General features: G+C 38.4%; 2 protein-coding genes across 2 annotated transcripts in view; one reads left to right on the top strand and one right to left on the bottom strand.

Annotated features, from left to right (window-relative positions):
* Positions 1 to 1866: 1866 nt before the first annotated feature.
* LOC107679255 (E3 ubiquitin-protein ligase pellino homolog 1-like) lies at positions 1867 to 21770 on the bottom strand. Its single transcript, XM_016474763.1, has 7 exons — positions 21453 to 21770; positions 14829 to 15022; positions 11122 to 11251; positions 10667 to 10768; positions 7112 to 7333; positions 4644 to 4832; positions 1867 to 2668 (listed from the first exon to the last, which is right to left on the bottom strand). The coding sequence occupies exons 2-7, from the start codon at positions 14999 to 15001 to the stop codon at positions 2051 to 2053; spliced, it is 1434 nt and encodes a 477-aa protein (XP_016330249.1). The 5' UTR covers positions 15002 to 15022; positions 21453 to 21770; the 3' UTR covers positions 1867 to 2050.
* A 1778-nt stretch (positions 21771 to 23548) lies between these two features.
* LOC107679240 (CAAX prenyl protease 2-like) overlaps positions 23549 to 27648 on the top strand; it is a 9556-nt gene continuing 5456 nt past the window's right edge. Inside the window, exons 1-5 of the mRNA XM_016474750.1 lie at positions 23549 to 23891; positions 24514 to 24616; positions 25037 to 25120; positions 25309 to 25387; positions 25708 to 25875. Coding sequence (XP_016330236.1) covers positions 23728 to 23891; positions 24514 to 24616; positions 25037 to 25120; positions 25309 to 25387; positions 25708 to 25875 — 598 coding nt within the window. The 5' untranslated portion in view covers positions 23549 to 23727. The remainder of the gene's footprint in view (positions 23892 to 24513; positions 24617 to 25036; positions 25121 to 25308; positions 25388 to 25707; positions 25876 to 27648) is intronic.

Here is a 27648-nt window from a genome sequence, read left to right as displayed (position 1 = left end):
TATATATATATATATACACACACACAGTATATATAGTGTATATATATATATATATATATATACACACACACACACAGTATATATAGTGTGTGTATATATATATATATACACACACACACAGTATATATATATATATATATATATATAGCCTTAATTTTTATTTCAGTTACTTTTGCAACAAACATTTATTTCAGTTAGTTGATAACTGAAATATTTTCTGATTTTAATTTTTTAAGTGTAGGTTTTTCATCAAATATTTATATTTTATTTCAGGATATTTTTTAATATTTTTAATAAACAATAAAAGCAATGTTTCAGACAGACCTATGACCTCCATTTTATTCCTAAATTTACTTTACATAGGCCTATAAGCAAACCATAAAGTAGGTCTTTACTACCCTGTACCATGTGATAGCAGAGTGAAGGTCATTTCTATGTGTGCCTATCCGTCTCCACCTAGTGCCCTGTTAGCATCCTAACAAATGATAATGCATATTTATGGAATATTTTACATTAAGGATATGGTGGATGGGGTAATACATAGATCTCCATTTTTGTATGAAAATCAGTGATTGTGTCCAGTAGTAGACTGTCTGAAGTATGCAAGACATTATATATCTGTATATTTGACTCTATTTCTCCTTTCATATGACTGAATATAAACGCCATAAATAGAAACCATTTCCATTTGATTTCATATTTGACCTGTTGATTTACTATGTCTTGTGTGCTTGCTTCTGTTTCTGAACAGACATTTTCAGAGGCGCCGTGCATGTGTAGTAGGGCTGAGCCAATGACCTTGAGTTATTTATAGCCAGTCAGAGTAGCTGCAGTCAGTGTGCAGGAATGTACTGTTCTGCTCAGAATCCCCTGAGAGAGAGAGAAAGAGAGGAGATAAGAGCGGATGCAGCATCTCTCTTTCTCTAATTTCTCACTGTGCCAGCTCATCACAATCTCTAAACTGAGACCCTGAAATGTAAAGAGATCTGAGCATTCGTGTGTAGTTCATGCATCATCACATGCGCACGTGGATGCTAAATTTAAACTCGTTTTGTTTTTCTGGCTGAAGGCTGGTCTTCGTCTTTTTCCTTTTCATTATTCTCTCAATTTCTCTAGCACAAAAGTTTGCATTTCCCCCATTCTCATTAAAAAAATCATTATAATTTTTTATACACATACGTAGATAGATTTCATAAGTAATTTTAATTATCTATACTTTTTTTCCTGTACTACCTTATTTTTTGCCCTGATTTAAATGAAACCATTGTATTACAATCAGGACTACATTCACACCAAGAATAACTATAATGTTAACGATATAGTTTTAAAATCGTTCTAAATTTATCATTGGATATTGTTGGAATCACTTTAAAAACGATAAAAAAAACATTGACAGCTAATCAGAATCCATCCTGCTTTAAAGAGCTTGAGCATTTAAAGTGGCAGACGACATAACTGCAGTGCTTATTATAAACAGAACGTTTGTCCGCTAGTGTGGACGCTACTATTGTTCTTGGTGTGAACGGGCCTTTAATCAAAATCCTCAGTGAGAATAATGACAATTCAAATATCTGGAATCATTATAGTAATGAAACATCAAGGAGAAAATGTGCATTGTCTTTGTTTTTTTGTGTTTGTTTTGTTTTTTTGTCAAATGTCACAATGCAAGAAGTCTTAATGTTCCTATAATAATTGTTTTTTTCTCTGTGATTTACTGGAGAAATGTGACTCAGATACGTTTTACTCCATTGCCTCAAGCTGACTGCAGTTGCTTTGTCAACATTACACATTATGTCAATTAAGGCCTTGCATGAAGCTCTTACAAAAGCAAATGTATGCAATTTCCATTCACTTCTTACAACGCTCATCTTTTCAACTTTTAATTCATCTCTTTTATTTACACATTCTGCATTACATAAAGTATATTCCCTTTTTGTCATCTTTGCCTTATTCACAGGCTCTTAATTTTGTGTCCATCCTCCACAGTCCAAACTCTCCGTTTCTCTTATTCAGTCTCAACATCTCACTTTCTGCGCGGCAGCTGTTCCTCTCAGTCGACCGGTCCTTGGAAGATGAGTTTGATGTGGCCTTGTTCCCCAGTCAGCCATGTTCCACAGAAAGGACAAGCAGCGTGGAAGGCATGCGTTCCGTGCGGCAGTGGGATCTGACTCCAGCCTTGCACCGTCTTTTCCGAGCACACGTGACCGCAAGGGCAGAATGCATGTGTCGGTGGCCCCGCGTCCAGGTACAGGCCCCCTTCGCATCCGAGCCAGAGGGGTACATAGGGGCCCACCCCTCTGCACATGGGACACTCTCGCTCTCCTGTGGTAGCTGGAGCTGTGCCTCCATCCACGGTTAACGCCACCGCAGACAATCCCACTTTCTCCTTACGAAACCCCCACTTGTGGTAGCCGTGCACATGGCCGCAGTTCATATAGACCCAGGGCTGTTTCTTGTCGATGGTGGCGCGCTGTGCCAGGCTGGGGAAGGCGAGCGTGTTGAAACCCACGGGGCACTGGGGACGGGCAGCGTTTAGTTCCTGGCGTAGAGACTCGAGCTGTTTTAGAGTCGGGGTGTGACGAAGACCGCTAGGGGTCCGCCAAAGCAGAGTGGCCCCACAGAGATCAATGAGAGAACCATCCTGCAGCATGTTTGATTCGTTCTCTACCTGTGAGGTAAAAAACACACACATGCAATCACTCACAACATTCTGCAATATGTCTTCTATTGTGTTCCACAGAAAAAATAAAGTCATACAGGTTTGGAATGACATTAGGATGAATAAATGATGACAGAATTTACATTTTTGGGTTAACTGACCTTTTAAGTCTGAAACTGGCACATAATGTGCCATGATATCCAACTAACGTCACTTACTTGCTAAAACATACAGAATTTAGAATTTAATTAAATTAAATTAAAGTGCAATTAAAATAATTTGACAGTAACTTTTCACTAGAAAAGCAAATTTTGTCAGTCCTTTTAGGCCTTTTTTACCTTGGTTGAAAGTTTTTAAAAAAGTTTTTAAAGCTGTTGTTTTAAAGCTTGACGTTTGAAAGTCTATAGGCCTTAGGAACAGAGATCAGATATTTGAAATGCTACTTAAAGAATTTTGTATTTGGTCTACAGTATTGTTCAAAAGTTTGGGGTCATTAAGATTATTTTTACTGTCTTCAAAAGAAGTCTCTTATGTTCACCAAGGCTGTATTTACAGTGGGTATAGAAAAGAATCACCCCCCTTTAAAATATTCACATTTTCAGCCTGCAATGAAGACGGACACAGTTTTTGTTTTATCCAGCTGTATTTACTCAGTGCAACTTACAACATCCAAGTGAAAGATATAACACCAACATATCAGAAAAAAAACAAAACAATCAGCGAGTTGGAAAAAGGATCACCCTCTTGTGTCCGTATTTTGTTGAACCATCTTTAATTACAGCCTTTAGTCTGTTGGGATGTGTCTCTACTAACTTTGCACATCTAGACTTTGCAATATTTGCTGACTCTTCTTTGCAGAACTGCTCAAGTTCAGTTCAATTTGATGGTGACAGTTTTGTGGACTGCAGTCTTGAAGTCATTCCACAGATTTTCAATGGGGTTTAAGTCTGGGCTCTGACTAGGCCATGCAAGGACATTCACCTCTTTCTCCTTCAACTACTGTGTGCTCCGTTTTGCTGTGTGATTTGGGTCATTGTCATGTTGGAAGGTAAACCTTCTTCCCATTGACAACTTTCTGGCAGAGAAAGCAGATTTTCCTCAAGAATTTGACAGTATTTTGCCTCATCCATTTTTCCTGCTATCCTGATAAGTGCTCCAGTCCCTGCTGCAGAGAAACACCCCCATAACAGGATTTCACCACCTCCATGCTTTACTGGAGGAATGCTGTTATTTGGATGGTGAGCTGTTTTGGATTTCTGCCAGACATATCGTTTGGTGTTGAGGCCAAATAATTTTAGTTTTAGTCTCATCTGCCTCAGAATCTTCAAGGTGCGTTTTGGCAAAGCTCAGTCATGACTGCATGTGGCCTTTCTTGAGGAGTGGCTTTTTTCTTGTAACTCTCCCATACAAGCCACATTTGTGGAGAATTTTTATAAATGTAATTTATTCCTGTGATGCAAACCTGAATTTTCAGCATTTACTCCAGTCTTCAGTGTCACATGATCCTTCAGAAATCATTCTAATACGCTGATTTGCTGCTCAAGAAACATTTCTTATTATTATCAATGTTGAACAGTTGTGCTGCTTAATATTTTTGTAATTTTGTAACTAATATAAATAGCATTTATTTGAAATAGAAATGTTTTGTAACATTATAAATATATTTATTGCCATTTTTGATCAATTTAATGCTTACTTGCTAAATAAAATCATTCACATCTTTCAAGTAGAAGTGAGTAGTAGCCTATATTTTATCATCTTTAATAAATTCACTTTTGTCGACCATGGTGGAAGAACACTATCTGTGTGGAATTTCTGTGAAATATAATTCACTAAATTCAATTGCCTGTGCGATGTGGCCAGTGAAGAAATGAGCAATGTTATGTTTCGACCACAGATGTCCATAAAGAAGCCAGAATTCTGCAGTGTACCTTTGAAATTTTTTTACTTGTGATTCATTACCGAGATTAAGGCAAATTCTCACCAGTTTTCCTCTCTGCTGGGCCGACCGTGTCTCTCGAAGGGCAAAAACATTCCCACATACTGAGATCTCCCTCCACACCCCTGGAGCGGGTTCAGATACAAACTCCCCTGCTGGGTGCATCACCAGCACCCCGTTGGTTGTTAGTCCATCCATCAGACCATCTGAGGTCCTCCATTTAGCAGCTCGCTCCTGGAAATCAAGCACATCAAGAGGATTTTACTAATCTCTACAGTATCAACTCACAGCGAAATCAAAATGTGTCGTGGTTTACTGTCAGATTAATATCGGTTCTCTTTTAATGTACATGCATGTTGTGTTACATAATAAATCACTGACTAACTGAGCTTAGAGGATTATAATGCACAGACAGACACTTTAGGCTTTCCGTTTATAGCTACTAGCTATTACACAACACACCTACTTCTTGGAGCTGCATTATACAGTGGGAGTCTGAAATATTTATACCTAGAATTGAATACAGTATCCATTCTTTCTCTCGTTCTCTTTCCACCTCCACAGAACAGCAGTGGGCAGAGAGCCTGTCAAGGACATTTGTATGAGGCCATAGCCGTGTGTTGATATGTCATGCATCACTGCACGCTACTGGACCATTACTGTCCTTCAGGTGTCTGTGTATTTTTGAGAGTAAAACCGAAGCGTAGATCTCCACTATTGAGTTAGCTACTATCAAGGTCGAAGCAAGTATTAAGTTCATTATTTGAAAAGGCCTGGAATGAAAGAGTACATGTAGTAATGGATTAAAGTAGTGTTCCATTCAAGGTCTACTTCCATTGCTCAGTGTACGAAAGATGATGAATAAGGGGCATAAATCCATATTTTCTAAATAATTAAAGGGTAAGTTCACCCAAAATTTAAATTCTGTTAACATTTACTCATCCTTGTGTTATTTTTATCCATACAGTGAAAGTCTGTTGATTCGAAAATACACTGGACCCCACTGACTACACCGGACAAAAAAGTTCTTAAATATATGATCTGCAGAAGAAAGAAAGTCATACAGATTTGGAACAACATGAAGGTAAGTAAATAATTATAGAATTTTAATTTGTGAGTGGTCTGTGCCTTGAAGTTACATACACATGATTTGAAATGGTTGATAATCATAATCAATAACCAAGCGCATTAATTGTGAATAGCAATGTGGAATGATGTGAAATGAGTCATTTTGATCTTAAGCATCTCGGTCAGTGACAGCAGGAAGAGTAAAGCTCAATAATGTGTGTGCACTCCTGGTAATATCAGTCTGTGATGTAAAATGTATATTAATGTTGTAAATACAGATCTACTGTATGTAATTAGAGGTGTTTGCTAAAGCAACAAACCTGTATAAACAAACCCTTTACACTAAGTAACTCATCAAACACTGTTTGTACTGTGGACAGCAATGATATTCAGATCATGCTTGTTGAAGAGAGGCGTGCTATAATTTTCTATGCAATCAGACTTGCGTTTTTTTCTTGTCAAGACTGAACTGACACAAAACTAGAAAAATTTATATTCACTATAGAAATGTACATGATTTTCCAATAACTAAGATATTTACTTATTTACATGACTTTCTAGGTCAAGAAATCAACATTTTTTAAATTAATATTTTAATATATTGATTTTATTATACACTGGCGGACAAAAGTATACAGGTCACAATTTGAGTTGAATTACTGAAATAAATGAACTTTTCCACGACATTCTAATTTATTGAGATGCACCTGTATTTTGTATAAAAGTGTATTTTTTAATGTCTCTTACAGTATGCTCACCATACCATTTATTTGATCAAAATACAGTAAAACAGTAATACTGTGAAATATTACAATTTAAAATAAGTGTTTTTTAAATTTAATATATTTTCAAATGTAATTTATTTCTGGGATGGCAAAGCTGAATTTTCAGCAGCCATTACTCCAGTCTTTCCTTGATCCTTCAGAAATCATTCTAATATACCGATTTGGTGCTCAATTATTAATACTGGTTCTTTTTATTATTAATTTTATTTAATTCTATTTAATTTAACATTTTTGTATTTATATTCCCAGGTTTTATATGACTGTGGGAGAGTCTCTTGGGATAGTAAGAAACAATGTAGCAACCACTAGGAAGTCCTTAGCAACCATATAGCAATTCCCTTGCAACATCCTAGCATCAGCAACAAGCAACATTTAAAAAAAAATGTACAAATCTAGTTCAATATCCAATAAACAAACCACTAGGCTGAAATTTTACTTGACATTCTATGTGGATGTCCTGTGAACTGATTCTTTTTGCCTGTTAAGGCAGCAAAAACTGACTTTAATTAACAGGCAAAACAGTAGGAAAATAATGTGTCCTCTTCTACGGTGTTGCTTTTTTGATGTCAGTGTAAATAATCCTGTGTTGTCGTCTTCTGTACTTTGGCAAATATTCTGCATTAGTAAACGCGGCTATGTCAATAGCCTGTTATGACTCACCCCAAGGAAGATGTTTTTGGAAGAGTCAAAGCCCGCTGCATATATTCGTGCTGTGTAGGGAGCACTACGCTCACACATGATGCGACAAGCGTAGCGGGAGATCGTGCTCTGGGCCGACTGTCCTCCCTCTCCATTTGCGCCCCCCTGCCCCTGTCCTCCACCGCCACTGCTCGCTGTGTCTGTCACCACAAAGTCTATCATGCTCTCTGTAGAACGGCCGATCTAAAGACAAATTAACAACCAGATTAAGTGAGATATTCAAGGATTACTTCACTCAAAAATGAACATTTTTATTAATTATTTATTAATTACTCATGTTGTCCCAAACCCCTATGACTTTCATTCTTCCATGGAAGACAAATAAAATATGCTGAATAACGTACTGGCCGCTCAGCCCCCATTCATTGTAATTCCATGGAAAAGAGCAACATGTACGGGATCCACAGTATATACAGTACCATTGGGGTCAGTAGGATTTTTTGTTTTTAAAGAAATTAAAACGTCTATTCAGAAAGGATACATTAAATTGATCAAAAGTGATATTTATAATGTTACAAAAGATTTCTATTTCAAATAAATGCTGTTCTTTTGAACTTTCTATTCACTAAAGAATCCTGAAAAGCTGTTTTCCAAGATTTTCAACAGCTTTGCCATTACAGAAATAAATGACATTTTATGATGTTTAAATGCATAATATTTCACTTTATTGTTTTTACTGTATTTCTGATTAAATAAATGCAGACTTGTTGAGCATAAGAGACTTATACTGACCCTAAACCTTTGAATGTTAGTGTATATACCATATCGACTATAATCAGATTTTTTTTGTATATATTGGTATCAATAAATATTTGATATTTAATTGTGCATGCTCATTTCAACCTATTATTACACTTTGATTGCTGATACTTTAGCCATCATAATGCTTGCTTAAATGTAATCTTTATTTTATATAATAATTTAACAACACCGTTAAACATAACATTCAGCAAATCTCAAAATTAATGTCCATTTTTCATGCTCTATAATCTGTTGATGCCGAAATAAATATTGATAATTTTGGGGGTGTTTAATTTTTTATAATTTTTTAAAGACAAAATAATGTCTAATTTTAATATTGACCACTTATTGTATCAGCCATAAAATTACCAGCTTATTGTTATCAGCCAGATTTCTAATATTGATGCATCACTAACCAGCACATTATTAAAAAAATGTCTTCTTTTGTGTCTCAAGGAAGAAAGTTATTTATGTTTAGAATGGCATGAGGGTGAATAAATGACAAAATGTTCATTTTTGGGTGAAATTACCTTTATGTTTGTTGAGAAACGATGACATTTTACATAATTGAGCCCAGAAATATAGGCGTCACGGTTTGTCCCAGAAGAAGGCACAAAGACGATGAATAGCGTTCCAACACAAAGTTTAATTATAATCAACACAAGAATAATCCAAACAGGCTGAAGTAACACCCGTTAACGTAAACGGTGACTGGACCCTGAGTGACTGAGAAGGAACAACTTAAATACACAGTGATAACGAGATGATGATGAACAGGGGTAATGACTAGATGAGTGTCCATGACGACTGATGACTGGCGAGAAACTACATAACACAAGAAACACATGTGACTAATGAAAACAGACTGAAAGTCCAAGAAAGCAAACTAACTGAACATAACTGTGACGTTACACCCCGTAACTGAGGATGAGCAGAGGGAGGGATGGTGGGGATTTGGGAGGTGGATGAGGATGTGGCGCAGGGATGGTAACCGGATGTGGCGATGACAGAGGAATGGTGGCAGGTGGACGATGACAGTATCCTGGCGGCAATGATGGGAAAAGCCCGATGGCACAGACCCAGAGCTCGGCCGTGACGACAGCCCATGGCTGAGTTGAGGGAGGGAGGAGCCAAGATGTAGATGGGGCTGTCGACATCTGGGGGATGACCGACGGAGACAAGGCCAATGGATACAAAAGCGAAGACAGAGAGCTGATGGAACCGAGCGATGTCACTGGCACTGAAGGCCTCAGCGATGCCGAGGCATCAAATGTCAGAGGCAGAGCCAGAGTACCCGAGGGCTGAGGCGGAGCCGGTGTGACTGAGGACAGAGGCGACGCTAAAGGGAAGGAGGAGCCTGCTGTAGCCATAGGGGTGGAGGGACAGAGCACAGCGGATGGCCCGCAAGTCTGTGGTGGAAGTCGAGTGACGACTGACCAAGCAGGAGCTGGTGGGATGAGGGAACTCAGTGGAGCTGCAAGGCCGAGGGTCTCCGGTGGAGCCGAAGGTGGGAGGAGCCAAGGCGGAGCCGACAGGTCGAGATGGAGTGAGGAGATCGGAGGCAGAGCCACAGGATCCTCTCATACGGGCTCTGCAGGTGGATGCCTGACCTGCGGGTCGATGTCAGAGCAGGGAATCCCCAGAGATGGCGTATGGCTGCAGACATCCGGCAGCATCAGGGCTGGAGGACTGGCTGAGCTTCACGGTTACACAAAACTTGACAGAATAATGGTAAGTGCAACACTGTCCGTGCCGATTGAGATGAATAAATCATAGTTCATACAGGCATTGCTGCTGTCTAAAGACAGCGGTGATGAAGATACCGGAATTGGGTGGGAGTCAAAACCTCCACAACTCCATAAGCCTTTCCTCATTCTCCACACTCGCTACCTCCTCGTCCACGGATGTTGCGGGCTCACACCCCGGTCAGACTCACGATGGAGCTCCACTTCCGGGGTGAGGGTCAGCTCTGTCCTCTTCTTTTTGGGCTCTGGCTGACGCGTCGCAGCGGGCGGTAGCTCTCCATTTGTGGGGGGCTCACACGAATTCTCCGCGGTCAAAGTTGGTTGAACGAGCTCTGGGTCTGGCTTTGTCCTGGAGTGGGGATAGACACTCTCCAGACACCGGATGATGGCTTCCCTCCAGTCAAATCCAGAGGTGTCTGGGAGGTCCACGGGATGGTGGTAATTGGCCTCGATCCAGAATAAAGACTTCAGGGTCTCGTCGTTGACAGGGCTGGTGATTGAGAGAAAAAAGTTCTCCAAAAATGTCAACAAATCTCACTGCAAAGTCAGGTTGTGGTCCAGTCATCTGTCACGGTGTGTCCCAGAAGACGACACAAAGATGATGAATAGCATTCTAACACAAAGTTGAATTATAATCCACACGAGAGTAATCCAAACAGGCTGAAGTAACACACATTAATGTAAACGGTGACTGCACCCTGAGTGACTGAGAAGGAACAACTTAAATACACAGTGATAACGAGATGATAATGAACAGGTGTAATGACTAGATGAGTGTCCATGACGACTGATGACTGGCGAGAAACTAAGACAAAGAAACACATGTGACTAATGAAAACAGACTGAAAGTCCAAGAAAGCAAACTAACAGAAAATAACTGTGACAATAGAAAGGTAAAGACATTCACCACTACGACAGTATACTAAATAATTTAAAATTTATTTGCATGTTTAATGAACTCAATAGTGAAATTTAAACAGGCAGTTAAATGAAAGAATCCTCTCTTCTTCTGGTATGATGTTTTGCTCACCTGAAACATGTCGGTGTTGGGGTCATGTGTATATTCCACTATAACAGAATGACTCCGGGACAGTGTGTAGGATATGCTGTGCTGGCTTTTGTTGCTTAGGGCCTGCAAACACACACACACACACACACCTCTTTGACTAATGGCCTTTGTTTCATTCATCATTCATCGCTTTACAAGTCAGAGGAACATAAGGCAGTTTCAGGTTCCCTAACCTTATGCAATAGATTGGCAAAGCACTGGGTTGGTTGCAGTGTTATGCAATGACTCTTACAGAATTTTGTGGGTGGGTCAGGAGGACACTTATGTTGGAACAGATTTCAAATCTTTTGGAAGCCATGAAAAAAGCTGTTTTAGATAAAGTATCTGGTCCTATCAATTGTTAGCATTAAGACATTACCATTTATATTTTAGAACTAGGCGTGGAAATTGTAAAGAATTTAAGCAAACGCTGTCACCTTCGACACCAGGGGCGTGGAGACGTTGTGGATGACATCAGGTTTGACGCCGTTGGCTTTGGGCCGTTTGTAAAGGGCCAGCCGACTTCTCCTGCGGCCCTTGTCCCCGCTAGCTAGCGAACCATTATGCCTGCATGTAACAAAACCACAGTAGTCCAGTCTGAGCTTAGCGAATGCTTTGAACAATAAAAAAAAATGAATTCATCAAAAACACATTCGGTGCTTAATTTAGATGCAGCACTTCACCCGCTGACTGATTTTGATAGGGCTGACAGATTGAGGACAGACTGTTGTCTTGGGGATGACAAAAACTAGGCATGGATGACTTGTTTTCACTTAAGAGCATTGGTGTGTACTTAAAAATAATTAAATGCATTATTCTATCTCTCAATCGATACTATGACAGGAGTCATGAGACGTCCACAAAATGGCTAATGCAGGCCTCTCAGAGCCTGTCAATGAGGAGGCGAAGCCATCTTATAATTCATGTAGACAACGATCAATAGTCCAGACACTTAAATGAGCTCTCTCAATATCCTTTCATCTCACTGGGAGGCAGTGTTTATTTTTACTTTTTTTTTTCTTCTTTTTTTTTTTAATTGATTCAGTTGTAGTATCTTATGATGAAAACATCTTTCAAGTTCGATAATTTTTGTCTATTTTACTCTGACTGAACTAGAATATCTAGTGCCAGATATACTAACAGTTTGTGCCAACGCAAACCCTTTTTTGGCGTTAAAAATCTACTGTCAGGATTTACTAAAGACATGCAGTGAAAAATTAGTGGTGAAAAGATCTGGACATTTATTTTCTGGCTAAACTTATTGCATATGCATTTGCAAGAATTTCCCTTTCAGAAGCAAAATTTATGGGAGGAGAGTATTTGAATGAATCATGCAAGGTGATTTACTAAAGTTTGCAGTAGTCTGTTTATTGGTATTTGCGCCATTATTTAACACCCAAGAAAGCAAGTCGTAACCCATTTTGAGCCTGTATTGTTTGTACATTACCCACACCTAATTATCATTGGCTCTGTTAGTTTGTGACTCTGCTAATTTGTGCTGCCCTTGCAGCATGATTGCATTGGTCATTATGGAAATTATCTGGCTGCGTCTGTGCACAATTAATCTGGGCACAGTAGATCACCCGCAGAACTTCTCACTCCCATCGCCACTTTTGTGGGATTGCAGTCTCATGCTAATTTGCCCTGTTTAGTAAATCTGGCCCGTAGTCTCCAAAAAATGGATGGACAAAAATGTGCTAAATAACTCAATAATGTCAATGTGTTACAGACTACTTCGCTTAATTTTCTGTGCAAATGCAAGTTGACATATTATGTTTGTGTTTTGGATATACTGTAGCTGATTATATAATATACATTTCCCTTCAAAAGTTTGGGGTTGGTAAGATTTTTGAATTAATTTTCTTATGCTTACCAATACTGTATTTATTTGATCAAAAACGCAGTATAAATTGTTATATTGTGAAAGTTTCAATATTAAATTTGTTATATCTATCTATGTTCCTGTGGCTCAGTGGTAGAGCATTGCGTTAGCAGCGCAAAGGTCGTGGGTTCAATTCCCAGGGAACACGCATACTGATAAAAAAATGTATAGCCTGAATGCACTGCAAGTCGTTTTGGATAAAAGTGTCTGCTAAATGCATACATTTAATTTAATATTTTCTATTTTTAACATGTTTTCAAATGTAATTTATTCCTGTGATGGCAAAGCTGAATTTTTGGCATTATTATTCTAGTCTTTAGTGTCACATGATCCTTCAGAAATCATTCTAACATGAAGATTTGCTGCTCAAGAAACATTTCGTCTTACTATCACAGCTGAAAACATCTTTGGTAAACAGAAAGTTACAAAATGTTTTACTGTTGTTATAAAAATTATAATAAATACATTGATTAAAAAACAGCATTTATTTGAGATTTTTTTAAACAATGTAATAGTCTATGCTGTCACTTTTGATCAATTTAATCGGTTTACAAAAAAACGTTTATAAAAGATATTATAATTGTAACATATATTTTATTTTTTTTCTTTAATAGAAGTGCAAAATGGAAAAGAAATGAACACTTGAACACCATCATGTGCTTTCTCTTTTCCACCTCTTGTACTGTTATATCCTCTTCCCCCTCTCTTCCCTCTCTTGGCACTGGAAACATTCATTGCTCTGCTCTGCTCCATGACTGTGTTATTTGAATGACATCTTTGTTGGCAGTCAAATGAAGTGTTTTGCATCCGCAGCTGAAATCTAAAGATAAGTCAGGAAAACCAGCCGCAGGTACACCAGGGGAGCCAATTGGCCCGGATGACGTGGCGTTCATTCATCTGCGAAAAAGGATGTTAATTGAAGTCATATTTATTTAAGGGTAATTTTACCCTTGAACTCCCACTGAACTCCTGCATTCAAAATGCTGGCTGAGTGGAGGAGCTGTAATTTAGATAAATGGGTTTTCACGAATCTGAGACGGTATTGTACAGTTCTAATGTGTGTGAATACAGTTAAACCTGAATGATGATAAACCCAATGCTGCAGATGTAAAAGGTTTAGATTATTCATAACTAAATATGTTCAGACTCAATCCATTAAATACTTAATAATTTGTGACATCTCTTTTGGAATCATTTTATGATTTCCTTTCTTTGCAACAGTGAATGTTCTTAATGAATGACTTAATAAAAGCTTTATCAACAAAATTTTTGGCATAATATTAATCATTTTGATTAATTACGATTTTAACGCACTTACAGTGGAAGTCTAAGGCAAGACATTAAAGAGAGTTTTAAACCACAAATGGGAAGCTTGTATTTTTTGTAAAGCACATAAATGGAAGAAATGGTATTATGAGTTGTCTAAACCATTTGTGTGTGTGTGTGTTTTTTTCCCTTTTCCCTTGTGCATATCACCTAAGTTAAAAAGTTTACCAGCTTTAACCCCCCCCCACATCCTCTCCCCTTCCCCCATGTTTTTTTGTTGTTGTTTGTTTTATGTTGTGGGTAGAAAAAGTAAAAAATGAATGCCGTTGAAAGTGCCTCTGTCACTGAATACTTTCAATGTACCTTGTTCTGATAAAAATATAGTAATAAAAAAGTTTACCAGCTTTACAGATCATGACGTAATTTATTAATTAGTTATTAATTAATACATTGTGGCTGTACATACCATGTGCATTGTAACATTTATTGGAAATCATTTTTTTGTGAAGATACTTAGAATTTTTGAACAAAAATAGCAGCACAATTGTTTTCAACATTGATAATAATAAGAAATGTTTTTTGAGCACCAAATCAGCATATTAGAATAATTTCCGAAGGACTATGTGACACTGAAGACTGGAGTAATAACTGCTGAAAATTCAGCTTTGTATCACAAAAATAAATTACATTTTAAAATATATTAAAATAGAAAAAAATATTTTAAATATTATTTTAATAATTGCAGCATTGGTGAGCATAAGAGACTTCTTAAAAAATGTTTTTTTAAAACATACTGACCAAACCTTTAAACAGTATTGTGTATGTATATGTATATTCACAGAAGTAAAGATTTTTGTGAACTATTCTTTAAGTTTTATTGTGCTATTATGAAAGAAAGAGCTAATCTGAACTATAGAAATGTAAAGTGCTTAACCTTAATTTCATCCTTTCAATATTAATATTATTCCTTCAGGGTTGTTGTGGATGTTTTCTTACCCGAGTACAATCAGCTCCCCGTACTTGATGGGCTCCTTGTCCTCAGGGCAGAGAGCATCATGGGACTGAGATCCTGAACCCAGAGGAGGAGACGGCTGGTTCTTGTTGCATGATGGATGCAGCTCCAGGGATGGAGGAGGGCAAAGAGCTTCGGAGCTCCCTTCCAAAACCATATCCAGAAGAACCACTCACAGCTATGAGAGAGAGAGAGAGAGTGAAGGGAAGAATGTGAGATTGATATTGTTGATCAGCACATTTTGCTTGTTTTCTCATGGTGAAATGACAACTTTATTTAATAAGTGCTACAGGGAGAGGAAATGGAAAAACTGTCTGATTCTTATCTGTATTCCCCCCCATCGGTTACTCCAACTGTAAAAGCAATAACAGCTGTATCACGGATCAGCTGCTATGTATTTATGTAACAACTGATCCTGTGAGGACAGCCTGAGATAGTGTGGCTGTCTCTTCTGAAGTCAACAAGCAGTCAACCATCAACTGACAACCTATCAGGAACAGGAGATTTAACCAATCCCAGGAGAATAACAACCTCTCTGCAATTACAAAGTCAAGCGCACCAATGCAAAGGACTTCATTGTTGTTTTTCATACAGACGTAATGGAACAGTCACAGCAGTGGCATTTCAAAGGTTCGATACTGACTGTTAGATAAATTGGTGTTGTCATTACTCTGAGTACTTAATGTGTCTCTGTCTATCTATCTATCTATCTATCTATCTGTATTTCTGTGAATCTATCTGTCCGTCCATCCATCCTCTGTGTTATTTCACTGTAATCAATGTTATTTTAGTATTATTTATATGCTATTATAGTATTAATTAGTATTTTTATTAGTAATTTGCTTTCTTTATATTTTAATTTTAGATATAGTAAAAGTAGTAGATTCTATTTAGCTTTAATTTATTTCAGTTTTAGTTTTATTAATTGTAGTACTTAAACTTACTTCTCATCTAATATTTACAATTCATTTTAATTCAGCTGGAAAATTTCTGTGGAAAATTTCTGTTATGAAGCTTCCTCTAGTCTACAGTGCACTATACACACTAAATCACTTTTATTTTTTTTATTATAAGCATCTTCCAATTAACACAACATTAAATATATGTAAAACCTTTGTAGTGCAAAAACATTAACAGCAACCGGTTATTTGTCAGTTTGCTTCTTCCAGGCTCCCTTATGCAGCAAATTAATCTGAACCGAGTGCACAGGAAGCTGACTGGAGATGACGGACAGTGCAGATGAGCCAATCGCTGCACTATTAAGGCACTGCATGACTGTGGGTGTGCAATGGTGAGAGGTGGACTGGGGGCTGAGAGGGTGAGTAGAGCGAGGGAAACTGAGAGAGGACAAAAATAGAAATAGCATGGTGGTGTAGGTGATGGAGAGGAGAGGAGCAGGGAGGGCCAGCGGGATGGAGAAGGGTATGTAGAGGAGTAATACATATAGAGTGCTTACAAAACAGCAGATTGTAGATAACAGAAGATTACTAGGGATGAACAAGCACTCTTATGAAGAGATTGTGTTTGTGTGTGTGTGTGTGTGTGATGAGGTTTGGGAGGGTGATGGATTGCCTGTTCTGTGCCATGCATTTTCTAATCAGCCCACAACCTGGGGGAGGAATGAGGGAACTAGAGAGATATGGGAAGGGAGATCAACAGGAATGCAGGGATATGGAGGGGTGGTGAGGACAATATGCACATTATGGAATGAGATCTTTCCAGACACAACAACCTTAGTGTATAGTGGCTTAGCATATAATTAAATGACAAGCTCAGTCTGTGAGCTCGAACTGCTCTTCACACATTATTGGGCAGCTTATCAATAATTCATTGGCTTCTGGTGCCTTTATTAAAGACTTGAGTCCCACAGTGCAGGTACCTCTAAAAACTTCTTCTTTATTCCCTTCATCTCCACTTCTCAGATCACCACGTCCTCCCTCCGGTCTGATTTTATGTCCTCCCTGATTACTGTATCATCTTCCGTCACCTTCTCTGTTCATTCCCACAATCCTCTCTGCTGCCTCTGCAGCGGGGTGAGCGAGTGTGGCGCGTGAGACTGAGCGTATGAGTGTGAGCGGGGTAGACAGAGAGCGAGTCTGCCTCATCCATCTCTATCAGGAGCCAGATGAAGTGGGTTCTAAATATACACGCACAAGGAAATGATCTCACGAATAACTTATGAGGCTTTACTCGAGGCCAGGCTTGCCAAACTTAATTCTTCAAAATCTGTATCTGCTTTTCAGCAGATCATTAGCTATTTCGCCGTTTTGTCGGAGCGGCACTTTTGTGCAATACACATCTTGAATGCTCGTACAGCTGCAAAATTTCTGTCCCCATTGTTGTTCTGTCTGCAAACAATAGTATTGGTGTTATGCTTTAACACATCTGGCATCCTCTAGCAAAGTGAATTTATATATGTAGCAGAATGTAGTTTGCACTTGTATTGTCTGCTGGAGTCAGCTCAAAGTGATGGCATCTCATAAATGCAATGAAATATTATTTTACATTCTTAGTGTCTACAATGAATGAACTTGCTTCTGATTGGTCGATGGCAGCAATCTGAGATAAATATATTTCTGTCATGACAACTCTCGGAGGAATTTGGCATGGTAATGTACATGAAAATGTCTTGGCGGAATAGATCTGCTACACTGCTGCTGCGGCAGAGCAAGCATGACAACTCTCGGAGGGATTGGCATGGTAATGTACAATGTTAATGTGTTTGGTCTTGGTGGAATAGATCTGCTAATGTTGTTGCTGCGGCAGAGAAAGTACAGAGACTTGCGACGGCCAATACATCCACAACATCCTGCTGTGAGCATGTAAGAAATACTGCTGCTGCAAATATAACGTACATGAAATAACCCCCATAGCATACATGAATCACCCCGTAGCAGATCTATACAGGTGGAGCTGGGGAAGGTGGAGGGTTTCTGAAGGGCGCTGCAAACTGCTACAGCAAACAAAAGCCAGGAATTTGAATATTGATCAGTAAGCTCAGATACAGGAGAGAACCAATCAGCTGCCATGTGACAATGATGTCGCCAGGTCAGATTGAGCTAGACCTATCAGACTGCACCATCTAGAGTTTCATGCCAGAACTCTGTATTTGTATAACAAGCAATTTCCAACACAGCTAGTATGATGTTTCTCAGTAGTCTCTCTTCTCATGTAATAAAATTGTTTTTAACATAAATTTATATTTTATGTATACTTGGCAAACAGTAAAAAGTGGTAACCTGCCATTTTCAGTTTAAGGAATTGTTTTTTTTACCTGATCTAACACTAGTTTTGTTGGTATAACTTTATGTATTTAAGTTTATTCAGTGATGCTAAATAATAATTTTGATTTGAATAAAATCATTCATTTAGATATTACCACATAAAACACGTTTTAGGTTAACATTTTCTCAGTGTACAGTCAGTATGCTATATTTAAAAAATTCCTACCAGATTGTACATTCTGATCACATCAAGGTTTTATTTTGCAATTATGATCGAATCACTGTGTTAACCCTTACTTATGTATTATAGTTTGCAATAACTCTGCAATATGCCAACCAAGGCTGTATTTATTTGATCAAAAATACTGTAAAAACAGTAACATTGTGAAATATAATTATAGGCTTTAACATAACTGTTTTCTGTTTGAAGATATTTTTAAATGCAATTTATTCCTGTGATGCAAAGCTGAATTTTCAGCATCATTACTCCAGTCTTCAGTGTCACATGATCCTTCAGAAATCATTCTAATACGCTGATTTGCTCCTCATTTTTTATTATCATCAATGTTGAAAACAGTAGTGACCGTGATACTTTCTTCACGATTCTTTGATGAATAGAAAGTTAAAAAACATTTATTTGTAATTGCTAGTATTTAAAAAAACAAAAATGTATTTTCTGTTTTAGTACTTTTCTTCGAAAAATGTATTGATTATTACCTTGTAAATCATTAGGCTAAATTAATGTAATATTTGTCCACCACAACATGATGCAAATCTCTTGTAAATGCAGTACACTTTGTTCTAATTTGTTAGCACCATGTTGTCTGTTGCATTTTCATTTAACAGAATATCACCATATATCTGTTCTGGTGAGCTGAGTAGCTGAGGTCTGCCATAGACTGCGGTCTGCACCAGTGCAACAATGGTGCATATTGCATAATTAATGCAAAAACGCCATCTATAACAGTGTTGCTCACTGTACCGTATAATGTCATTATCTCTGTCAGTGTAAGTCTGTAGTCAGCTGCAGTTTACTGAATGGCCATCATGGCTGTTGTCTGTTGCATTGTGCTGTGAAGCTGTGGTATGCAGCAGGTGTGTGTGTGTGCGACTCATGATGGAGTGAGTGTCCTACAGTTCTGTCTGACCCCGCTGCTCCTGTCTGGGCGAGCAGTGGAAAGAGCTGCAGCCACCAAAGGGAGGGAATGAGAGAAAGTGCATGAACACGTTGACATCATCTCCCCGTTACAGGTATCGTTATTGTGAAACTTGATAGTGACCTTCAGAGCAGGGACCTCCGCAGGAGCTCTATCATTTACACTCTTCCTGTTCTAACGGCACATCAGCATTCACAGATGCATGTCAGCAAACTCGTATATGGGTCACCTGTTTGATATTGCAAAGACATTTTGTTTATAATTCGAATGAATAATTATGACGTTTTTTTCAGTATGCTGATAAAGAACGAACCCTGGATTAACACTGCCAAGGGGAAATACTATGCAGCACATAAAGACAACCATGACAATGAATAAACAAGCAATAGATGAATGAACAGGAATATTTACAAATAACTTCAAACTGAAAATATTATTAAAAACTTTAACTGACATGTAATAATTATCTCAAGTTCAACATAAGCAAAGTTATATCACGTGAAACTACATTGCACTTTCCCAACCTCAATAACGTCTCATTCTCAAAGTAAAAATCCTCAAGAGTCTGCTACTAAGCATCAGTTTTTCACTTAAATATTTTTCTCTGCCTTAAGACATTAGGAAGTAATAAGAAAAAACTTTTTTCTTCTTTTTTAAATGATGTTATGTGAACAATCATCCCTCTCGGTATAATGACAATTGAGAATTTTCTCCTCCCAGACTTGATCCTCAAAGCCCAAAAATATATATATATATATATTTTTTTTCTTATTTTCTAATTTTCTTAATCACTGTCTTGTTTTCCTTTAAACAAGATGGATTTCCTTGACAAGCAAAATATATTATGCCATTAAATTTGCAGTATATTGTTTTAAAGATATTTACTGGAAATCAAAACAATTATTAAGGCTTCTATTTTTGCTGTTGCATGGATACTCCCTGTCCATACACATCATCACATGCGGTCAAAGAATGTAGGAGACATCTAAATCTAAATCAATCAAAGCATCTTTTCATAATGTTAAATATGTTGTCAGACAAGTAAATGGGAAAGACGGTCTTCAGACTGATTATTCACCAGAAAAACATGTGTTTCTACCTCCACATGAACAAATACTACATGTTTATGAGACAAACATACTGTCACCATTCATGATTATTCATTATTTAAAAAAAATAAAAAAATAGGCTGTGCTTATTTGATGTGTAAACACACTAGCAAGACTAGCTCAGCAATTAGGAAAAACTGAAATTAACAAACCTTCCAACTAATTAATTATAGAAATAATAAACTAAATTACATTCTTTAATTTTTAATGTTCACTCAACATTTTGTGATGTAACTTCATCACACTGTTGTGCAATTTAGATTTACAACAGGCCCTGTGAAAGTCTTTTTTTTTTCACTATCTGTTCTATAAACGGTCGAGATTTTTGTACACATCAGAAACTAATAAGCAAGATTATGTAATGGCATTGCTCGTATTCTGCTCATTTTCTCGAGCCAGCATGACCCGTGGCCCAGCCCGAGCTCTCAGACGACAGATTGCAGCGGATTGCGTCTCACTAACAGCAGAACAGCTGAATTCAAAGATTCGAATAAAATCCGAATTATAATTCGATGTCTAATTCGATTTTTACGACGTAATTATACAATACTGATTCCCCAGGAAATACACAAACGCACGCGAGACGTTTACTATAGATTAAATATTTTAAATCAGGCAACACTTTTTTTAAGAGTTAATTCATAAGGCGTCAACATGATGTAAGTGTCACACTTGTAGCCTATTATTTCCATTTCTTTGAATCCGTCTGTAAAGACTGTTCAAAATGCACATGGACATATTACATAACGTTATCATACCAAAACCTGACCTATTTGGTATTCACCATAATCATCACTGCAATTGTATCCCACTAGAACGATATAAATGTCATGCTCTTATTTATAAAAGCAATTCCACGGCTGCCTATGAGGCCTGGGAAGTACACAAGAGATTTCACAGAAAATTAATTAATTATTTAATTTTTTACACATAGTATATTTAAATAAAACACTAAATCTAAATTATTTGCACAGAAAATTAATTACAGAAGAACGCACGCATCTATCTATACACGCACTCCGCACTGACACAAGGAGAAGACTGATTAAGTGATAATAAAAAGAGGACCATATTTCGGTGAACAAGCACGCCAAGCCAAAAACTATCCAAATACGCACCTGCTGATGTTAACAGACCTCTTCCTTGAATATCCTTGGCTTGTCAATCCCCGTGTGGCCTTAAAATAGGGCGTCGTGCTGTTAATTCATCACTCGCGGTGTTAAACTGGATGGCACGCGCATCACGTCGTGTGTTTTGCATTGCCACACTCCGTTATCATCAATTACACGGAAGACAGCGCGGATCTTAATCCAGGAGAAGAGTGTTTTCAGTCTAGTCCAGACACTCCGTTGTCACGCCCATCTCTCCCTCGCAGTTCTCTGCCGTTAAAGAAATCCGAGGACGGGTTTTGCCCTCGCCCACATCATGCGCCTCTGCGGTTGGTCAGGGAGCCACTACACTCGTATGCCCCGCCCCCGGATGCGAGGTTACAACTCCAATATGGTAGTGAGCTCATTAATATTCATGATCAAGCCTTCGCCATTGAACGGAAAAAGCGCAACGTCAGGAGTACCTAATTAATATTCAGAAACCAGGCTTCGGCATTAGAGGATTTCTCCGCCTAATTAATATTCATTAGCTAAGCGTAGGCTTCGTAATTTCGCCTCAGGGTGGCGCTCGTGAGGTTGTTGGCACCACCACTGCTGTTGCATACGCGCGCAGTGACGCTCGAGCGAGGGATCTGACAGCCCGTGGAATCCTCCGCATTCTCCACATTTAGGATTCGGAATACACCTGTGGAAATGCATCAGCCCTTTACACCTGTTATATTTGCAGTGATTGTGCTGTGTCACTTTCATTGACACCTCTTAATTAAGACGACCATCCTGCGCGACGATGCGCAAGCTGTGACCTAATCAGCCAGTTTTATAAAGCTGTATGAAATTAATAATATTTTCACAACAAAATAAAACAGCTAATACATCCAACTTGTTAACCCCGAGCTCTGTTTTTAAGGTAAAAAAAAAACTTGTCACAAGGGTTATATGAATCAAAAGTCTAGATACACAAATACGTGTTTTTTCTGGCTTGTTGGTTTCAAACACCTAGTTCAAAATGTTCTCAAATAACTGTGAACCGTATCCACCAATTCGAAAATTAATTTCATCATCAGTTAATATAAAAAAAGTTAACAATGGTATGTTACGTTTTAAAGTTTCGTTTAAATTTTGTGCTTCAAAATTCTCTAAATGAATAAGCCAGTAAGGCAATGGATGGTTCCGATAGATTAAGTATATAAATTATAGCCTATCCAAAATTAAGCTACTTAAAGTAATTGTAACGTTATGTATTTGTAAGACATGCTTTACAAAATGATCACAATCAGTCAGTCAGTCTGTCTGTCTGTATCTATCTGTTGCGAATCATCATCAGAGTCGGGATCGATTTGCAGCGTTTTTATTGCGTAAACAGACAAGACAGGGTCAGTCACCAGTAGATACAATAGCGAAGGCTAGGCTGAGACGGAACGTGGGACGGGCAGGAGGTCGAGGCAGGCGGCAGACAAACGCAGTAGTAGAACAATCCAAGTCAGGGCAGGCAGAGACAGATCAGAGTACGATAAACAGTCCAAGGTCAAACGAGTAGGCAAGATACAGGGTAAACGCTCAGAAGTGACAGCCGGGGCAAATCAAGACTTCGCAGTGAGTTGCTGTGAGTGTTTGGCTTAAATGTGTGTGTGCGTGATTCAATGCAGGTGTGTGCGTGCAATCAGTCCCAGGTATGAGGCATGATGGGAACTAGAGTCCGAATGGATAAAGTCAATATTCAGGAGAGGGTTCCCTCTGGTGGTGAGGAGGAGGCGGTACGGAAGCCTCCTCTGTAACACTATCTGTCTGTCTATCTATCTATCTATCTATATTACAGATTAGACAAATAAGTACGTAAAATATGCATGTAAAATCCAAAACAATCTCTATACAATACAATCTTGCAAGGAACTGTGAATCGGAAATGGGGTAGGATATGTTAAATACATATACTGTATTGCAACCAAAAGCTGCAAATATGCTGTAATGGTTACAGAGTCCCAATGGGCCGTTATGTGTTTCATAATTTGGCAGTCATTTTTCTTCTCCCCATTCAAGAGTGTATCATCATCAGCTGTCATGAGTTGTGAATGGAAATATGGGCTGGCAAGACCGTCTCGCGTTGATGGCGTCATTCTGTGGCGCCAAAACAGTCTCCTCTCAGCTTCTGCAGAGTACCTCCATTGTGGACATACACACTTATCTAGGACGAAAACAAAATCACGTGTGTGGTGTTTAATGTGTCACCCACATCTGCTGTTTTTTTTAGCGCGTCTAGTGGTCTTTAGCCCCTGTCGGTCTCGCCATGAACGACGACGATGATTTGATGTCAAGTTTTCATTCAGATCAACTCCATGCTAATGTGGCGTCTGTTCCTGATGGACTTTGCTGGGTGTCAGTTCTCTCCTGTTTATTGCTTGCGTGCTCCTATGTTGGAAGTTTATACGTTTGGAAAAGCGATTTACCAAGGTATAGTTCGGAGCCTTTGGCTGTGTCACAAAACCTTGCGAGCACCCTACCTAGACAGCATTTTTAGGCATTGTAACGACAGATTCGACGTTTGCTGTATATTGTTTAAATCTAATGTTCGAAAACATTATTTCAAGCTTGAAACGAACGTTCAGTATTGCTTGAGTCAAGTCTTTTTTTAAAAATACTATTCGAATCAAATGTTTTAAAATGCTTTTCAAATCGAACGTTAAAAAATATTGTTTAAATGGAACGTTTGGAACTATTTTTCAGCACAAAATGTTTCCATTCTTTGACATCAACAACATGAAGTGCATGAAACATTCCATTAGTAAGTTGATGAAAAACTAATAATTAAATCTTAAAAATGTTAAATTAAAATAAATAATTTTAACGTAAACCATCAAGATAAAACATTTTGGATTACATTTTTCATTATTATTTCATTACGATTTATTTATTGATTTTAGTCATATTTTGTCGTAGCAGCTTTACTGTAAAGCCCCCCCCCCCATTGTTTATGTTTGTCTTGTCTTATGTTACATAAACTGATGGTAAGATGCAAACTTATTGCATTATAACAACACTGCTTGTTTGTTTGTGTGGTTGTTTGCACTAACAGGGATCATCCTGCAGTGATAAAGAGGCGCTTCACCAGTGTACTGATTGTATCCGCTCTGTCTCCAGTGTTTGTGTGGGCATGGAAAGATTTCACAGGCATCCAGGTTAGTTTACTGCAACACAAATGTTTAGTCCTTACTGTCGTTTGCTTTATGTTTACCATGCTCTCTAAAACATATGGAAATATGTCAAAAGGCATTTGGTTCAGAGGGATTTTGGGGGTTTTAAGGAGTGCATTGAACTTTGCAGATCTTTTTTTTCAACATTACAGACTAACTAAAGTTGAAAAAGTGAAAAAGCATAATAGGACCCCTTTAAAGGTTTGAAAGACTGATCAAATTAATCAGAAGAATTAAAAAACATCACCTCACAATTTCTGAAATTAAGTGTTCTTTTTATTTCATAAGTGGTGCATCATACAGTCTTGTTATTAAGCATTTTGTGATTTGTTTTTGCCATTGTGTTGAACCTCAGTTGATGGAGAAACACTAGACTTACTCAGAAGTGTTTGATTTCTCCTATAGCCTGGTCCTTCATTACCGGCCCTTATGGGGATCCGGTTGGAGGGTCTTATTCCTGCTATCATTCTTCCGCTGCTATTGACCATGGTAAGTAAATGACAAAGTCTGTACTTGTTTTTTTTTTCAGACAATGGAAAACAATTGTTTTCCTTAAATCTAAAGGCAAAGTGTTATTGAAATTGAAGATTTTGAGAGACCTTCAGATTGCAGAAGATTCTTTCCGTTAAATATATGTGATCTGGCACATTTTTTATGTTGTTTTTGATAATTGTTAGGTGCTGTTTCTGGGCCCTCTGATCCAGCTAGCCATGGATTGCCCCTGGGGTTTCATCGATGGGATGAAAGTTGTAGTCGGTAAACAGCCATTTCCACTTCTCATGATTTCTCCAGTGAACCTCTTTAATTATAAAGCTATTTTGGGATTTAAAGAATCTGTTAGTTAGCTGTCACGATGCTGAATTATTATAGACAACAATAAGTGTCAGCCAAATCATTTGGGAGGTGAATCTGTGTCCTTAAATCAATTCTCATTTCTATTTTGATGAAGTGCAATAGGCAGTCTTCATGTTGTGCCAGGCAACTCAACCAGATTGAGCTTTGTTGCTGTAAAAGAATGAGACTGGCTTCATTGTCAGTGTTGTTGTAAATGGGATTGTTCTGTTATGTCTTTACAGACCCTTGCTTCTGGACGTTGTGTCTGGGTGACATGCGCTGGCTGAGGAACCAGGTTGTGGCGCCATTGACAGAGGAGCTGGTTTTTCGAGCATGCATGCTTCCCATGCTAGTACCCTGCGCCGGCCCCTCCACCGCAATCTTCACATGCCCGCTCTTCTTTGGAGTTGGTGAGTGGTGATGTGCCATTTGCTTAGATACAGGCTGGGGTAAACACATCAGTAATTAGTTTTTACTCCACCCTTACATTTAACTCTTGAAGTCAACAGGAAATCAAAATGGAATGTTTACAGTTTTGATTAGGGTTGCAAAGGGGTTCCTGGAATATTCAAAAAAATCCTGGAAAGTTTCCAAAATTTCTGGAATGTTTCCGAAATTTACTGGAAGTTTTCCACCTTTTTGCAACCCTTAGTCTAGATACACATCTTAAGGCCACGTGTCCACCAAAGTTTTTTTTTCCACAAAGCTAGCATATTTTTTCAGTTGTTTTCAATGGTAGTGCTGTGTTTTTTAAAACTCCAGGAGCGTGCTGAGCATTCGTGCATTTTTTGGCTCATCACTGTCACTTTTTAGTCAGCTAACCAATCACAGTGAAGGAGGGGTGGGAGTAATACCACACCAACCAACCGTCACACGTTGCTTGTACTACGACTGACTAACAATTGAACAGTTAATATTGCTTGTCTCCCGAGTATTCATGCCTGTACCAGATGGAATTGCTGGACTACCACCATATTATTATGAAAAATAGGCCTAATGCTTGGAGAAACCTTTCATTCGTGATGTGTCTGCAATATTACTTCAGCGGATATTCCATTTCATAGCAACCGCAACGTCTCAATTGAAAAAAAAAAAACCCCGCTGCACTCTCAAGCTCTCACAGCTGGGTGTTTTCAGCAGAGTGCCTGACGTTTTCAGCTGGCTAAAAATGCTTTGGTGGCCACTAGGGATGCAGCAATTAACCGGTTTCACAATTAACCGGGCTTTAAAATGTCATGGTTAATTAATCGTAAAGGCTCCGCTACACCGAGTGTTTCTGTTGCACAGAACGGAACAGTTGCAACTTGCGCAAAATGAAAACAAAGTTACGCTAGTGGTGCACCAGCTTAAAATGCTGTGCTTATCAGAGACACAGAGGCTACTACACACACTAGATTAAGTATGACAGAGGAACCAAACAGCGACCCTTTATTTCCACCAGAGAAATGACTGAAGTCGATAGTGTGGGACCATTTTGGGTACACCAAGAATGACCAGGGTGTCATTTAAATATTGCCTTAAAAACTGCTGCTAAAGAGCGAATACATGGCTATTTTAACTATTTTAATGCACGACGTGAAGGCAAGACTGACGCGAAGCTACGGCTCGTTAGCTCAGTATTCTGCCCACTTCAGATCAGACAGATGAAATAGTGTGGTAAGATCACATTTATTTGAATTAATTATAACATTTAGCTACTTGAATTAATTATTCGGTCGAGAGGGAGAGAGATGTGTGTGTGTGTGTGTGTGTGTGTGTGTGTGTGTGTGTGTGTGTGTGTGTGTGTGTGTGTGTGTGAACCTGCGTCAGGTTCACACACACACACCCTCTCTACACCAGGGGTTCTCAAAGTCTACATTCAAAGGTCCAAATCTGACTTTTCATCAGTGTCAAAGGTCCGGACCAGAACAATTGGTTATTACAAAACTTGTTTTTAATAAACATACATAACATGCATAACTCAATGTATGGGAAACACTGGACACTGCTATAAGTCAAATGGCCATAATCTAAGTGATAACAAAAAAAAATAAATAAAAAATTACGCATATTAGCGGTGAAATGTCATCCGATTATGTCAAACGTCATACGGCTCACTGGATGTCATAACAACAAATGTCATGAAGGAAAAGTTTCAATATCTCGCCTTCGCTTTCATTTCGGACCATCTCCAAAAATCCATT

The sequence above is a fragment of the Sinocyclocheilus anshuiensis genome, unplaced genomic scaffold, assembly GCF_001515605.1.
Source record: "Sinocyclocheilus anshuiensis isolate Anshui unplaced genomic scaffold, SAMN03320099.WGS_v1.1 scaffold1644, whole genome shotgun sequence".
NCBI lineage: Eukaryota > Metazoa > Chordata > Actinopteri > Cypriniformes > Cyprinidae > Sinocyclocheilus > Sinocyclocheilus anshuiensis.
The sequence above is the reverse complement of the archived record's forward strand: the minus strand, read 5'-3'. Positions and strand labels throughout refer to the sequence as shown.